We start from the raw sequence: 17,103 nt of genomic DNA, 5'->3' as shown, positions 1-17,103 counted from the left end.
GGCCCATTGGCTGTGGATGTCACATTTCCATAGGGCAGTGGTTCTTGGGCGTTTTAGACCGGGACCCACTTTTCATGATGACAATCTTTCTGGGGCCCGCCAGAAGTGTTGTCATTAACCTGAAAGTGATGTCATCAAGCAGGAAGTGCCGTCACTGTGATGCCAGTGCCAGAAGTGATATCATTAAGCAGGAAGTGACATCATTTCCAGGTTCTCACCTAGGAACTCATACCCTTCAAATGACAAGAGAAAACATTCCAGCATAGAAGCTTTCCCCAATTCTCTGACCCATGCTACCATTGCTACCAAGCATTCAACCTGTAAAATTCAATATACAGTATTTAATAGGAATATTTCATTCATTCTGATCTCGGATGTGTTGTTTAAGTGCTCCCTTTATTGTTTTGAGCAGTGTACTTCTTGTAATGAGGTGTGTGTGAAGGGTGTGCTTGCTTCCGGCTAGTGTTGAGCATGGCATTGATATATTTAGTATATGCCCATCAGTGTTCATGGCACCTTGCAAACTAACTACCCTGAAGCCTCCTACAGATCCAACAAAACCAGACTTGTCTGCACCACCTATAAGATAGGAGTCTTCCATCTCTCCTAGCCTTACAGATCACACACATGCTCAGTACTCTCCCCAGTTCCCCCATCCCATCTCTCCTAGCCCTGAGATCACACACATGCCTAGCCCACTCTCCCCAGTTCCCCCACCCCTCCCTCTCCTGGTTGTCTCAGTGCTTTAGTTTCTGTATTTGCTGCACATCAAAACTTTCAACAAGTGAACCTTTCATTGTGGGAGGAAGATCCTTTTCTGAGCCCTGAATCCTCCCTTCCAAACTTTGTGCAAGAATCTTTGCAAAGGAGCCCATCCAAGGCAAGGGGGGGAGGGGCAGCCTCAGACTCCCACCTGAAATTCAAGAGACAGGCTCTGCTCTGCCAATACAACCATGCTCACTGGAGAAAGGACATAGTGGAAATGAAAAAGGTGCAAATGAGTACGACTAAGGGCCCAGTCCTATCCAATTTTCCAGTGCTGGTGCAACTGTGCCAATGGGGGTATGCACTGCATCTTGTAGTGGGGCAGCAGTTACAGAGCCTTCCTTAAGGTTTGGGAACATTTGTTCTCTTACCTTGGGGCTGAGTTGCAGCTGCACCAGTGCTGAAAAATTGGATAGGATTGGGCCATAAGATGATTACTGGGCTGGGGCACCTACCTTATAAGGAAAGGCTATAGCAGGGTATCAAACATAAGGCCCGGGGACAGGATGCAGCCCGCAGAAGCTTTTTATCCGGCCCTCAGGCTCTCAGCTGCTGAGCAGTGCTGAGGTGTTACTGCTAAAAGGGCAGCCCCAATGAAAATTGGGCTCTTCCATATCTTGAAATATGATAAAGATTTGTGTGTTTTCTCTTATGTCATTTGAAGTTAATGAATTCCTAAATGAGAAAAAGTGCTAATTTTTGGGTATGAGTTGTTTAATGACATCACTTCCTGCCTAATGACATTACTTCTGGCCCTCAGCAGGCATCATGAATGCCATTTGGCCCTCGGTATGAAATGAGTTTGACACTCCTGGGCTACAACGTTTGGGCCTCTTCAGCCTAGAAAAGAGGCTGGGGGGGGCATGATTGAGACACACAAAATTATGCACGGGAAGGATAGAGTGGGTAGAGAGATGCTCTTTAGAATCTCACATAATGCCAGAACCAGGGGACATCCACTAAAACTGAGTGTTGGGAGGGTTAGGACAGACAAAAGAAAATATTTCTTTCCTCAGCCTGTGGAACTCCTTATGCAGGATGTGGTGACGGCATCTGGCCTGGATGCCTTTAAAAGGGGATTGGACAAGTTTCTGGAGGAAAAATCCATTATGGGTTACAAGCCATGATGCGTATGTGCAACCTCCTGATTTTAGAAATGGGCTATGTCAGATGCAAGGGAGGGCACCAGGATGCAGGTCTCTTGCTGTCTTGTGTGCTCCCTGGGGCATTTGGTGGGCTGCTGTGAGATATAGGAAGCTGGACTAGATGGGCCTATGGCCTGATCCAGTGGGACTCTTCTTATGTTCTTGAAATGAAACAGGTGCTGCCTTGCTCTTTTGCGACTGTGCATGCCGCTCTTTCAGACCCAGAGGAAAGAAGCTTCTCTCTCTCTCTCTGCAGGACTGATGCAGGCTTGGAAAATGGTGGCGCCCACTGCCAGATTCCAAGATGGCATCGCCCAGCTCATTTTGCCAATATCCAAGATGGCGCTGCCCAGTTCATTTTGCCAGTTTCCAAAATGGCACCACCCAGCTCATTTTGCCAGTATCAAAGATGGCATTGCCCAGCTTTTCGCGACCCATCCAAAATCAGGTCACAACCCACCAAGTGGGTTGCGACCCACCGTTTGAGAACCTATGCCACAGGGCATACATGGGGAAAGTGGTGTGTGTTTTTCTAGGTTTAACATAGATAGCAACTGTTTGGTTTTTTGGCCTTTGCATTTTGGATTTTTCCTGAATAGGACTTACGCAAAAGTGGTATCCATATGAAGTCAGCTGACAGCATTGACACAGGCAAGTCTTCCTCACTGTACGTAGTCTGAACAAGCCACGGAGTTTATTAGTAACATAATAATAATTTTCTTTTAGAAATAGTCTCTGAGTGAGAATGGAATATAGAGTGAAATGAGGTTGGAATAAAATTAACAACTGGGCATTGTTGTACAGGATCAAAAGAGACCACTGACACCAAGCTAAGTTTAAGGCTTTTATTAGGAGGAATGGAACCTGAACCAAACAAATCAAAATGACCTTGTTTCAAATTTCCCCCCAGTTGAGAGGACCTGAGGCAGGCAGGCTTGAGGCAGGCACAAGGCAGCAGGACTTGAGGCAAGCCAGGCAAAGTCTGGGTGGTTGTTCCCTTCTCTTGTTCTCAGAGGCTCTCCCAGGGGCTCCTTCCAGCAGCTCTCTCCTCAGCTCTCCCTCAGAGCTCAGGTTTCAGCTCCGCTCTGCAGCTTGGTCTCTCCCAACTTGCTCCTCGCAGCTTCTCTTCCTTGAGGTCTCTGCAGCTTGCTCTTCCAGCTCTTCTGCAGACGCTCCCCAAAGCTCCTCACAGAAGCTCTGTGGCTTAGTCTCTCGTTCTGCAGAGCCCAGTCTTGAAGCTCCTCTCGGCAGCTCTTCCCTGGTGGTCTCTGAGCTCTTGTGCTGGTGCAGCCCCTTTTATAGCCGCAGTGGCTCTGCACACAGCAGCCCTCTACCTTTCTTTTGATGGTACTGCAGCCTTTTTGCACACGGCACTCAAGTCTCCTGCTCAGCCCTTCTCAGTCTCTCCTCCTGTCTCTCCAATGCAGCCGTTTTCCATTTGGTCCTCCAACTCTCAAGGGCTTGTTACAAAGTCCTCAGCAAGTGAGCCTATTGGCCCAGACAAAACTCTTACTATTGGCTCAGACAAACTCAGACTGACTGTCTGTTGGCTCATGAAAGGCACAGCTACGATCCTACCAGGCCAAGTTACAGCAGTCAACTGAGCCCAAGTTCTGCATATATCAGCATGAATGACCATGAATAAGAGAGATATGACCAGATCAGGCCAACATGCCAGTAAAACAAATGGGAAAAATTAGAAAAGAGCTGTGTAATTCTGAGTAGAACTAATAGAAAATCATGACGAATTGGTTAGATGCAGGACCAGAAAGGTGCTGAATGACTAGTGTGACACTACTGTGGGCAGCTACTTTGAGCAATAGACTTTATGGCTAAACACTAGTTTGTTTCCAGAAGAACATAGTAATATTTAAAAATTGCACTGATCCCTAATCAGTGAAAAGCTTGATGTTGCACTGTTTTATCTGCAAGAACCTCCCACCCACACTTTCCCTTGTTGGTATGCTGCTTCAGTACTCGGTTCATAGCATCTTATCTGTTCATTATTCCTTTAATCACTAATATTGTGGTAATGCAGAGGTCCATGCACTTCTTTTCAGCTATTTAATTTAAATAAAGCACTAAATAGAATAAAGCACTAAAAATGTGTTCTCCTTATAGCTTACAGATTACCCGTCTCTTTTCATTAGTTCTGACTATACTAGAGATTTAACCATTATAGTTTTTAGTAGCCACATTCTCCCTACTTGATTGCCTTACAAAATTTATTTACAATTTTTAATATAACTATCAGATTAATTCTCTTGATAGGCATTTTACCTTGTATATTCAGGTGTATAGTTCTGACATATTTGTCATGTTAATACATGCATCACTTGCTGTAGTCTGTACTACTTTTTATCAGTGTTCATAATCCTTCCATTATTTGCTAAATGTTAGCAGTTAATTTTATGTTACACATTGTTCTGTCTAGTCTTTTGGAGAAATATTTTTCAAACTTGCTTCAGTCAATAAGTATTTGAAAGTCTGAATTCTTGCACATGATTAATTTAATGTCTTGTTTGTTTCTCTTAGCATTCTCCATCAGAACCCTTCCTAGAGAAACCAGTGCCAGATATGACTCAGGTTAGTGGACCGAATGCCCAGCTACTGAAAAGTGATGATTACCTTCCATCAATTGAGCAACAGCCACAGCAAAAGAAAAAGAAAAAGAAAAACAATCACATTATTTCAGAAGGTCCTGGTAAAGGATTTGGTAAGGAAGGTTTTCCAGGTGGGCTTGATAGCCAGGATCCTACTAGGAAATCATTAGACTGTTCCCAGGAAGAGAAAAAGAAAAAGAAAAAGCCGAAGGTAAAAAAAGAACCGAAGGACCCAAAAGAACCCAAGGAGAAGAAGGAGCCTAAAGAACCCAAGACTCCTAAAACCCCTAAGATCCCAAAAGAGCCAAAGGAAAAGAAAGCAAAAAACACCACACCAAAACCCAAGGCCAACAAAAAGACAAGGTATGTTAGATATCCATTAGTATTACAAATAAATATTGAACTTTTTCAAGTTCCGTATTTTTAGATTCTTTGAGAACTTGTTGTGTCTATAATAGTCAGAAAAAAGAAAACACCTTTTTTCTATTTTGATTTCTAGGATACTAAGTTAGAATTATTGAAATGAACTAGAATTACATTTTCCCTCTATTAGTAGTAATGAAACTTATTTTTGTTTACCTAATTTGTATATTAATTGTCAAGTTCATTAAGTGTACAGCTAAAAACAGAATTAGAAGTCTTGATTTTTCTTAACAACAAAAATCTTCAAATGAAGTGAAGAAGCAGTATTAGGGAGAGATTTTACATCCACCTGGCTACTCTGTTTTTCTCTTAGTTAGAACATAAGAATTGGTTATTCCATTTAGTGTGATGATTCATTTTAGAAGCACAATTCAGATTCTAATTTGACTATTTGAATACAGGTGTACCCTAGTATTTGCGGAGGTTCTGTTCCTGAACACTCTGCAGTTAGCTGAAACTGCAGATGCCGGAGATTTTCCCCACCCTTTGTAGGATCTTCTGGACCCCACAGAGGTTGTGCACGTTCCCCTGTGACCTCTGTGGGCCTCATAATGACTGTTTCAGCCAAAAAAAAAAAGTCACTTCCGGTTTTTTTGTAAAACCGAAAGTGATGTTTTTATGCCTTCAAAAGGCATTATGAGGTGGGAACAGGGCTATTGCAGAACTTGATCTGAAGAAATGTTAGTTTTTGTGTATTTGATTGACGCTCTTAGGAAGTCTTTCAGTGTTGGTACCTAAATTTGTATTGCAAAACATCAATGTAAAATATTTCATTGAATAATAATCTTGGCAGCTCAAATTTCAGTTTGTATAAGAGGCATACTAAATTAGGTTAATCTATGTCATACCATGCACATATGGCATTGTTACCAAACTTCTTTATTGGATGCTTCGGTATAGAGGAAGCTTTATACCTTTTCTCCTTGGAGCATCTGTCACTTGGCTGCATGGATGCTATGCCATGCTAACTGTATAATAAAGTGCTCTTTCTTTAATTCTGTGCTTGTCTCAGAGAAGGGAAATAGCTAATGAAAACTAGGACTATTTTGGTATCAGCCATGGTCTTTATGCATTATTTTAAGCCTAAGCTCAACTAGTTTACTGAGTGAATGGAAATGTTGCTGAAAATAATGTAACATCTGTGAAATAAACTTGTTTTTATATGCCAGGTAGTGCCAAAGGCTGACTAATCTAGTGGCATAGCTAATGATTGTGTAGCTTGGTGCCAAGCTCAAAATGATGCCCCAGAAGTGATGTCACAACCGGAAGTGACATCACGCCAGGCTTTTAAAAAAGTGAAAATTGGGGGGAAACTTACCCCCCTACCAGCTTACCACCCAGTTGTTCTGCCACCTCCCCCAGCCAGTGGCATAGCTAAGGCATCTATCTGCTATCTGGGGTCAAAGAAGATTTGTAGCCCACCTTCCAAGACAAAATCAAATTTAATGAAGTAAAAAATTAAAAGTGTGCCCCTGATTGGTCTGAGAAACTGTGCTGGGATGAAGATGGTTGGTTATTCTCCCCCTGTTTTGAGTTCAGAAAATCCACTTTTTGCTCTATAAGGCAGGTGTGTTTTCATTTTCTGGTTAATTGGCCATAAGTTTTGATAGAATATAGATATTCCAATGCTGTTTGTTTCATTGGATTCTGCATTAAATTACCTTTCCAGTGATATATAACATGATGATATTATTCATACATATCAAGATTTTCACCATTTTGGTCACTAGTGTCAAGCTCAGCTTGTTGCCTCCCTAAAGCATGATGACCGGTGCATCTGCTACCCCCTGCACCCCCTTAGCTACACTGAATCCGTCCAGCAACACACATAATTGAATCAAGGTTTTAAATTAATCAATATGCTCAAACCATTAATCTGTCAAGCAGAAGTTCTTGAATTTCTCAGAAGTATGTTATTTATTATTCTGATTATATATACTGCTACAGAAGAGAGAAAAATAATACAACAATAAACACTAAAATGTTGTTAGCTAAAGGCAAGGTAGGTTTTGAGCCCCATAGCTTAATTATGGGTGCGATACAGCCCATCCGTGCATGGGCTGTAAAGTCCAACTGCATTGTAGGATACCTTTTAAACAGTGGCAGCTGGTCCCAGCTCTCGGTCACAATCCCTGAAATGCATCCCTGAAAGTTCAGTTGATTTTAGTGGAGGGGGAGAAAAGAGATAAGTTTAAATCTCTTTTCTCCCCATCCCCTAAAATCAACTGAACTCAGCATGGTCCTTCTCACCAGCCATTACCTAGCTCTAACCAGATAGTCGCAACCAGAGTACAAGGGCTAGCCAGGGTAGCTGGTTACCACTGCTTGTGCTGGATGAGCATACAATTGTTATGCCATAGCCTGGCTTCGATATTCACACTCTTGGAAGTTTGCTATGCTTGTTAGCAGTGATGTGTGTCCAGTTCTAAAGGCGCTTTGTTCATGAACAGCCTCAGGACAAAGTTGGGGGGGGGGGCAGGGGCTACATCTTTCTATATGCACAGTAAGTTGAACATTTTATGTTGAAAGTAGTGGGTTTATAGTATATTGGTTTATAGTACCAGTACCACATAGTTCTAGTAACTTTTCATGTTTAATATCAACTTTTTTTACAACCCTTTTCCCATAACCCTTGCTAATTGGATAAGAGGCACTTTTTCAAGTGGGTGCTCCTCTTTTATTTAGCAGGGGGAGAGTAACTGGCCTTCCTCACCCCAACAGTGTCTTTTCTAGTGGCTGTCTGCTAGTGTTTTGCATCTTTTAGATTGTGAGCCCTTTTGGGACAGGGAGCCATTAGTTATTTGATTTTTCTCTGTAAACCGCTTTGTGAACTTTTGTTGAAAAGCGGTATATAAATGCTGTTAATAATAATAATAATAATAATAATAATAATAATAATAATAATAATAATAATAATATATTTGAACAAGAAATCCTTGATCTCATGAGGGTATTTTTAAAAAGTGTATTGCACCTACTTTATGCTAATTAAGCTTCTAATAATATTGTTGGCAACTTTCAGTCTCGAAAGACTATGGTATCGCGCTCTGAAAGGTGGTTCTGGAACAGCGTCTAGTGTGGCTGAAAAGGCCAATTCGGGAGTGACAATCCCTTCCACACTGGGAGCAAGTGCAGTCTGTCCCTGGTCTGTCTCCCTGTCTATGGGCCTTCCTTCTTTGCCTCAGACTGTTGGCCAAGTGTCTCTTCAAACTGGGAAAGGCCATGCTGCACAACCTGCCTCTAAGCGGGCCGCTCAGAGGCCAGGGTTTCCCACCTGTTGAGGTCCATCCCTAAGGCCTTCAGATCCCTCTTGCAGATGTCCTTGTATCGCAGCTGTGGTCTACCTGTAGGGCGCTTTCCTTGCACGAGTTCACCATAGAGGAGATCCTTTGGGATCCGGCCATCATCCATTCTCACGACATGACCGAGCCAACGCAGGCGTCTCTGTTTCAGCAGTGCATACATGCTAGGGATTCCAGCTCGTTCCAGGACAGTGTTGTTTGGAACTTTGTCCTGCCAGGTGATGCCAAGGATGCGTCGGAGGCAGCGCATGTGGAAAGCGTTCAGTTTCCTCTCCTGTTGTGAGCAAAGAGTCCATGACTCGCTGCAGTACAGAAGTGTACTCAGGACACAAGCTCTGTAGACCTGGATCTTGGTATGTCCATCAGCTTCTTGTTGGACCAGACTCTCTTTGTGAGTCTGGAAAACGTGGTAGCTGCTTTACCGATGCGCTTGTTTAGCTCGGTATCAAGAGAAAGAGTGTCGGAGATCGTTGAGCCAAGGTACACAAAGTCATGGACAATCTCCAGTTCATGCTCAGAGATTGTAATGCAGGGAGGTGAGTCCACATCCTGAACCATGACCTGTGTTTTCTTCAGGCTGATTGTCAGTCCAAAATCTTGGCAGGCCTTGCTAAAACGATCCATGAGCTGCTGGAGATCTTTGGCAGAGTGGGTAGTGATAGCTGCATCGTTGGCAAAGAGGAAGTCACGCAGACATTTCAGCTGGACTTTGGACTTTGCTCTTAGTCTGGAGAGGTTGAAGAGCTTTCCATCTGATCTGGTCCGGAGATAGATGCCTTCTGTTGCAGTTCCAAAGGCCTGCTTCAGCAGGACAGCGAAGAAAATCCCAAACAAGGTTGGTGCAAGAACACAGCCCTGCTTCACTCCGCTTCGGATGTCAAAGGGGTCTGATGTGGAGCCATCGAAGACAACAGTGCCCTTCATGGACTTGTGTCCTTGTGGAAAGATCTGATGATGCTGAGGAGCCTGGGTGGACATCCAATCTTGGGGAGAATCTTGAAGAGGCCATCTCTGCTGACCAGGTCAAAAGCCTTCGTGAGATCTATGAAGGCTATAAAGAGTGGCTGTCTTTGCTCCCTGCATTTCTCCTGCAGTTGTCTAAGGGAGAATACCATATCAGTGGTGGACCTGTTGGCTCAGAATCCACACTGCGATTCTGGATAGACGCTCTCTGCAAGTACCTGGAGCCTCTTTAGTGCAACTCGGGCAAACAGTTTTCCTACAACGCTAAGGAGAGAGATGCCACGGTAGTTGTTGCAGTCACCCCTGTCACCTTTGTTCTTGTACAGCGTGATGATGTTTGCATCCCTCATGTCTTGAGGTACTCCACCTTCTCTCCAGCAAAGACAGAGGATTTCATGCAGCTCAGTGACGATGATCTCTTTGCAGCACTTTAGGACTTCAGCAGGGATGCTGTCTTTTCCAGGTGCCTTGCCAAAGGCAAGGGAGTCCAGGGCCACATGAAGGTCTTCTAGGGTTGGTTCACTGTCAAGCTCCTCCAGCACAGGCAGGCACTCAATGTTGTTCAGCGCTTCTTCGGTGACTACATTTTCTCTGGAATATAGCTCAGAGTAGTGCTGCACCCAGCGTTCCATCTGCTGCGCCTGATCCTGGATGACCTCGCCTGCGGCAGACTTCAGAGGGGCAATTTTCTTCTGTGTTGGACCTAGGGCCTGCTTGATACCATCATACTTCCCCTTGATGTTGCCCGTGTCAGCTGCTATCTGTATCTCGGAACAGAGCTGGAACCAGTAGTTGTTAGCACATCTCCTGGCAGTCTGCTGGACTTTGCTGCGAGCAGCTCAGAGGACCTGCAGGTTGCGCTCACTGGGACAGGCCTTGTATGCTGCTTGAGCTCTCCTCTTTTCCTCAATGACTGGTGTCAACTCCTCAGAGTGGGCTTCAAACCAGTCTGCCGCCTTGTTGGTCTTCTTGCCGAGTATGGACAAGGCGGTGGAACCAACCATATTGGCTTCTGCCTTTCCATTGGATCATTCCAGCGACGTGGAGAGGGGGGATTTGCTGCATGGGTAACAGCCTATCCTCCATACCTTCTTTACCCAGGCTTCGCGCACTGGAGAGGTCACTCCAGCTTCGCCATACGGCGTCGGCACAACACGGGAAGCAGCAGTTACCGGTTATAAGTCTTCGCTCGATTGGCGTAGAGCGTGACGCCAGGGGCTGCTTCCGACGGTGGGAGAGATCATTGCATCTCATTGGGCAGCTACCGCCCACCTTAAGCTGGGCAGTCCCCAGCCAGTAAGGTATTGCCTCGCCACGGTCCGTTAACCTCATGGGGTGCGTGGGGTTTAGGGTGAAAACCGACAAGCGGATCGACAACTCTGCACCATGCAACAGAAAACTCCTGCCCTAAAGCTGGGCACCTGGAATGTTAAGACAATGACACCTGTTTTCTCTAATGACCTGCAAGAAATAGACAGCGCACGCAAAACAGCTGTCATCGACATGGAGCTGAGCAGACTGCAGATGGACATCGTTGCCATTCAAGAGACGAGGCTTCCAGATTCCGGATCTGTCAAGGAGAGAAATTTCTCATTTTTCTGGCAGGGAAAACCACCAAATGAAACCAGGGAACATGGCGTTAGCTTTGCGGTCAGAAATACCCTGCTGAAATCCATCATTCCACCTACTGTGGGAAGTGAAAGAATTTTGTCCCTGCAGCTCCAGTCATCAGCAGGACCTGTCACTCTCATCAGTGCTTATGCACCAACTCTGTCATCTCCAGCAGAAGCCAAAGACAAATTCTATGATGACCTGGCCACCACTATCAAGAAGATCCCTGTAAAAGAGCCATTGTTCATCCTCGGCGATTTCAACGCTAGAGTTGGTGCTGATAACAGTTCATGGCCCACTTGCTTAGGTCAGTTCGGCACTGGGAAGATGAACGAAAATGGCCAACGCCTGCTAGAGTTTTGCTGCCTTCACGGTCTCTGTGTCAGCAACACGTTCTTCAACACAAAACCCCAACATAGAGTCTCTTGGAGACACCCAAGATCAAAGCACTGGCACCAGCTCGACCTGATCCTCACCAGACGCTCCAACCTTCCCAGCATCAAGATCACACGCAGTTGTCAGGGTGCTGCCTGCGACACTGACCACTCCCTGGTGTGCAGCAGAGTGAAACTGCAAACAAAGCAACTGTATCACACGAAGAAGGAAGGAAGACCTCACATTGATACCAGCAAGTCCCGGGATCAGAGAAAAGTGGAGGAATTTGCACGAGCGCTTGAGGAATCTCTTCCAGGCCCAGCTGACGCAAATGCATCCAACAGATGGGAACATTTCAAGAATACCGTTTACAACACCGCCTTGTCCATACTTCTAATAATATATGGAACAGTTAATTGAACAGATACGTTTTTATAGTTCACTCCTAATACTGCTGTTAGTTTGGAATGTTCTATAAAGGTGAATATACTTTGATCTTACATTTTCTTTGTATGCATAAACATTGTTCTCTGTGTGTTTGGCTATCTCCATCTAAAAATTTTATCTGATGCAAGCCAGATCCTTGGAAATATCATTATAGCTTCTGTGTCTCATCTTTTAGTCTTCCCTGCCCCTGAGTTCCAGATTCTTCCAGCTAGTTTTTGAGTTTCTTTGTTGAGAGAACATCTGCATTTTTTCCTGATTGTCATTTTGTTGTACACTTCATCCAGGGAGCTTCAAGTGGTATACCTTGCTGAACCCACTTTTTATCCTCACAAATGCCTCCTGTTGTAGGTTCGGTTGAGAGATGAATGGCTCAAATAACTTTTTCGTTGAGTAAAGATTTAAACCCAAGTATACCAAGCCCTAATCCAACACTAATTACTAAACTACACTGTTCTACTGACAAAGGTCGTGGCTGACTATCTAGCTCCTTAGCAGTTCTCCCCTCTGAGGGAGAGGGTGGTCCCAAGGCCCCATGTGACAGGAGAATGAAAGATGCCCTCAAAAGGGATTTCAAGGTCTCCTCTCTGGCCCTGCAGGTCTCGGCAGCCAGTTCCCTGATGGCTTGAGCCCTTATAGCATGGGTCAAGGATCTAGTGGCATTCAGACCCCAAGCTGTCTATGGCCACACACAACATTCTTAAGAAGATTTCCCTAGCCGTGGTGTTCACTACTGACTTCTCCCTGGATGCCATGCAGTTCAGCGTGAAAGCCCTTGTGGCAAATGTGGTGACCAGAAGGAATATTTGGCTACAACCCTGGGATGTAGATCAGGGCTCCCAGGCCAGACTACTGGTGGTCCCCTTCACTGGTTCCAAGCTCTTCAGGCAAACCCTGGATCCCCTCCTGGTGAAGAGCAAGGATAAGTGTAAAGTGCTGTCCATGGCCCACAAGGAGAGCAACAAAACTTTTTGTGCCCATCAGACCCCTTTTTGTCCTAAGGACACCCCCACTTGGAAGCATAGATGGAACAAGTCCAGATACTTCCCCAAGGGCAGATCCTCTTTGGGGGGTGAGTCCCTCAAGCAAGTCCAACAATTCACTCACCCATCTTTATGTCAGGACGTGGCCAGGGGGAACTCCCAGTAGGTGGCCATCTCCAGTTTTTCACCCTCCAGTAGCACTGGATCATCTTGGATGCCTGTGTCCTGGAGACATTATGCAAGGGGTATGCCACTAGTGTTCAGGGCCAAACCCAGGAACCGCTTCTGGAATGTGCCAACATTCAGGGACCATCAGAAGCATTAGTGCATGCAGGTTGCCATCCAGCAGGCTACCATCTGATGTCTTGCTGGATATCAAAGCCATAGAACCAGTGCTAGCCTCATAGCAGGGCAAGGGCGTCTACTCCATCTTCTTTCTTGTTCCGACGAAAAACGGGAACATGAGGACAATACTTGACCTCAAGTGGCTGAACAGATTCCTACTGAGATGCCAATTTAAGATGGAGACCTTGGTGTTGATGATCGCAGCCCTGGAGACAGGCGACTACCTGGAATCAATTGTTGGAAGTGTACCTACACATTCCCGTTCTGCCCAAGCACAGGTGCTTCCTATGATTCTATTATGGCTCCTGCCATTTTCAATTCCAGGCATTGCCATATGGGTTAATGGTGACACCCATAGTCGTAACCAAGATCCTCATGGCACTTGTAGCACAGCTACGTCTACAGAGAGTGTTCATATACCACTATTTGGACGATGTGCTGATCCGCTCCCCATCCAGGCAGCAAGCGGTCAGGGATGTGCAGACCACAGCGGCGAGCCTTCAGGAAGCTGGATTCATAGTCAACAAGAGCTGCCTTCTCCCATCCCAGCAGCTGGAGCACCTGGGTCTCTTCCTAGACACAGACAAGACTGCAATTTCCCTGTTGCAAGATAGACAGAACATGATGTGGACAATTCTGAATCAGGTACTGGCTAAGCAACCCCAAGATGTGATGACCCTGACTATACTGTTGGATATGATGATCTCCTGCTAGGATGTCATCCCATGGTCCCACTTCCACTCCAGAGGTCTGTAAGGATTTCTTCTTCCATTCTGGAAGAAGATCAAGAGCAGTACACAAATCACAGTGTTGCTTCCACCAGCAGTAAGGAAAGACCTGGACTGGTGGAGAAACCTGCAGGGGCTGGCAACAGGGTCCCTATTGAGGAACCAGTCCTGGACCTTGATCACAAGAGTCCAGTCTGCTGGGCTAGGGAGCCCACACCAAGGAGGAGAGAGGAGTACAGCCACATCAATCTCTTAGAACTCAGAGCCATCCAGCTGGCACTCCTGAGGTTCCCCCCCCCAGATACAGGGATGCCAAGTGCTGACCAAGATGGACAACAATATGGCCAAGGCATGCATCAACAAACAGGGAGGCCTGCCATCCACGGTCCTTCACAGGGAAGCCACAGCCTTTCTCAACTGGGTCGAGACTCTCCTGACAGCAATCCAAGCAGTAATTAAAAACAAGGGCAGTAATTACAAGAAGTAGATAGACCACTCCCCTGCAGGCCAAGAATATGCAACCCTGCAAACCATTGCAAGAAAGAGGAAGAGAAGAATAGAAGAATATTGTCATTTCTGCAGAAAAGCTAATTAAAGTTTGTTTCCTTCCCACTGCTTATAGTTTGGAAGGACTGAAAGTGTGAGAATTCTAGTGGCGTATTTCTTAATTGTTGATAATGGTCCAGGACTGGGTACTTTATTCAAATAAATTTTTACTTCACAGCTTCCTAGAGTTCTCCTCTAAAGAGGGAGTGAAAGAAAAGTGAAGCTTGTGGAGAGAACAGTGATCAAGCTTTTCAGTAGTCTTGAGGTGCACATGCTCCAACTCCTTTGTTATTTACCTATTGGATGAGAAAGTGGGCAGATCTGGGATTGGGACAACTTTTGGAGACTGGGAAAAGAAAAAAATCTGGGAAGCAAGGAAGACATGGAGTTATGAAGGAAACAAGCTAGAAGGATGATGGTGGTTTAGTCACTGTTTTGAACTTTTTCTATTCACAGCATATGGCTGAATAATGGTGATTCCAGCCTCAGTTCAAGTCATATTTTTGGATGGAGGTGGAATTCTAACCTGTATCAGTGACTGTGAATACAAAACATTTGTGCAAAATAAAGTTTATAATTCTGAATATGTAATGGATAGAGGTATTTGAAAATGGTGTTTATTTTACTCAGAAGTAAGCCCACTGTGTTCAGGAAGACTTGGGCTGTAATCCTATCACTGGAAACAAGCACCTCTAGTAATGGGTGATTTTTTTTTCCTTTGACACAGAATTTTCCTTGCTTCTGTGCAAGCAGGGGTCACTGAGTTGTACAGAAGCTACTTTTCCATGATACTATCTTGCACAGCTGTAAAATTTGTATGAGAAAATGTGAGAGAAAATAAGTATAGCAACACTGAGGGTCTTCTCCACCAGATCCACACTCACTGAGAAAGTGCTGGTTGCATTGGAATTACTTATGAAATCAGCACACCCATAAGGTCATAGTATCCACTCCTACCCTTGGAACCACATAAAGAGGTGACTTCACTGTGGTTTAGTGAAAGTGTGAAATGTACCAGTGCTATAGTTTGTGTATACTGTAATTTTCACTTTAAGTACCTTATTCAGTACTATGAATATGCTGTTGATATCAGGGTCCCTTTTCCATGTAACCCTGGTCCTGATTGATAGCTGAATGCAGTAAGGCTAAAATGATTGCAGTTGTCAGACCCTGTAATATGCCTGATCCAGTGGGGCTGTTCTTATGTCATAAGAGGAATGGGGGGCACACAAAGTGATGAAGTTCTGTTTCCCATATTGCTTGGATATATAACCTGGGGGTCGTTCTGCATTTGTTCTTGGAATTATAGCTTGTGGATGTAGGTAGGATGTAGGTAGAAACTCCCAAAAGAGTTTCCCATAAACTCTTTTGGGAAAAAAGACCTGTAACCTTCTTTATCACAGGTAGGCCACTGTAATTTTGGTACCAGGTTGCTATGATGTACTTTACACAATACTCTCCTCTTGATAATGCAGAATGGATTGTCTCATGGGAAGAGTGACTTGCTGGAAGCATTCCACCATTGCTCATGTCTCTTTTGGCTTCTGAGCACAAGTGCTGTTTTTGATTATGCAAAAGCTTCTTTTTCTACCTTATGTTCCAGGGGTGTCTGTTCAGAAGTTATTTTGCTCCTAAGTACAGTAGTGACCCTCTCTGTTGCTGGAGCTGTCACTTTCACTCCAACTTTGTCAGTTTTATTTAGGACACTGTTAGTGTTGTCAGTTTCACTACTGAGCCAGTGGGAATACTCCTGAGCAGCTTCTGTATTCAGCAATGTCTGCTACAAACCAGAGGCTAGAGCTGAAAGTGTTTGTAAGTTGAATGTTATAGGTAGGCGAGTGCCTGTAATGACTTGAGCCCAGTATACCTACGAGAGATGTATTGGATTTTTAGGACCAAACTAAAAACGCAATCCAAACTTACCCCTGAGCTTTTGCAAGTCCCTTGCATTGGCTCAAAAGTGTCACAAACATGCCATAAAGCACTTTGCAGCTACTTGGAGCATGCTAGGCCAGCATGAGGATGTGCGCTGGTCTAGCAGTGCTGTACTTTCTCCTGGAGAAAGTAAGTTGGTGCCACCCTGGATAGGCCAGCTAAGGGGGCTGGTAGATTTGGTGGTAGGGCATGTTGAAGGTGGGGAGGGAGCATTTTGGGTAGGAGAGGGTGGCCCAGAAGGCGAAGTTGACTTGGGAGGGGGTGGGACCAGCTGCAGCAGCACAGTCTAACTCCCGACCCCAGCCTGACCAACTTTACACAGTCTGCTCTGATTTGCGCAAAATTGCAAGCGCAGATCCAAGTAGCCCCTTAGGGCTGGCTGGCGAGTGACATGGGGTAAAGGGAATAAAATCCCCAGAGTAAGTATTCCCCTTACTCTGAGTTGTACCCCAGCCTGCACCTATCTTGCACTGGATTCAGAGCAAGCAAATCTGCCTGCCTGTTCCAGCACAAGTTAGGATTGTGCTCCTAGTGGCATTTCTATTGTGTGATTAGGGCCTATATGCCTGTTTTGCAAAGGTATACACATAGCTGTGTGGGACCCCAATCAGACCGAGACTTAGGAGAGAAGTTTATCTTTCCCACCCATCACAACCCTGCTTTGGATTCCTGCTTCTCCAATCACTGCTGTTTATAAAGGCAAAATTTTTTTTGCTGGTGCCAGTAGGGTCAAATACTAACCACAGAGAGGCCAGTCTGGACTGGGGGTCATGAGGTCAAAATTACAGCAGCCTATCTATGATAAAGAAGGTTACAGTTTTGTTCTGTTTTTTTCTTCTCCCCCCCCCCCCACTAAGGGCCCAATCCTATCCATTCCAGTTCTTATGCAGCCCTGAGGTTAGGGAGCAAGCATTCCCTTTCCTTGAGGAGGCCTC

General features: G+C 45.1%; 1 protein-coding gene across 2 annotated transcripts in view; it reads left to right on the top strand.

Annotated features, from left to right (window-relative positions):
• CHD7 (chromodomain helicase DNA binding protein 7) overlaps positions 1–17,103 on the top strand; it is a 203,079-nt gene that overhangs the window by 101,449 nt on the left and 84,527 nt on the right. For both annotated transcript variants that reach the window (XM_066625985.1, XM_066625986.1), the window contains exon 4: positions 4,446–4,876. In XM_066625985.1, coding sequence (XP_066482082.1) covers positions 4,446–4,876 — 431 coding nt within the window. The remainder of the gene's footprint in view (positions 1–4,445; positions 4,877–17,103) is intronic.

This window comes from Tiliqua scincoides, chromosome 4 (assembly GCF_035046505.1).
Source record: "Tiliqua scincoides isolate rTilSci1 chromosome 4, rTilSci1.hap2, whole genome shotgun sequence".
NCBI classification, from domain to species: domain Eukaryota; kingdom Metazoa; phylum Chordata; class Lepidosauria; order Squamata; family Scincidae; genus Tiliqua; species Tiliqua scincoides.
The sequence above is the reverse complement of the archived record's forward strand: the minus strand, read 5'-3'. Positions and strand labels throughout refer to the sequence as shown.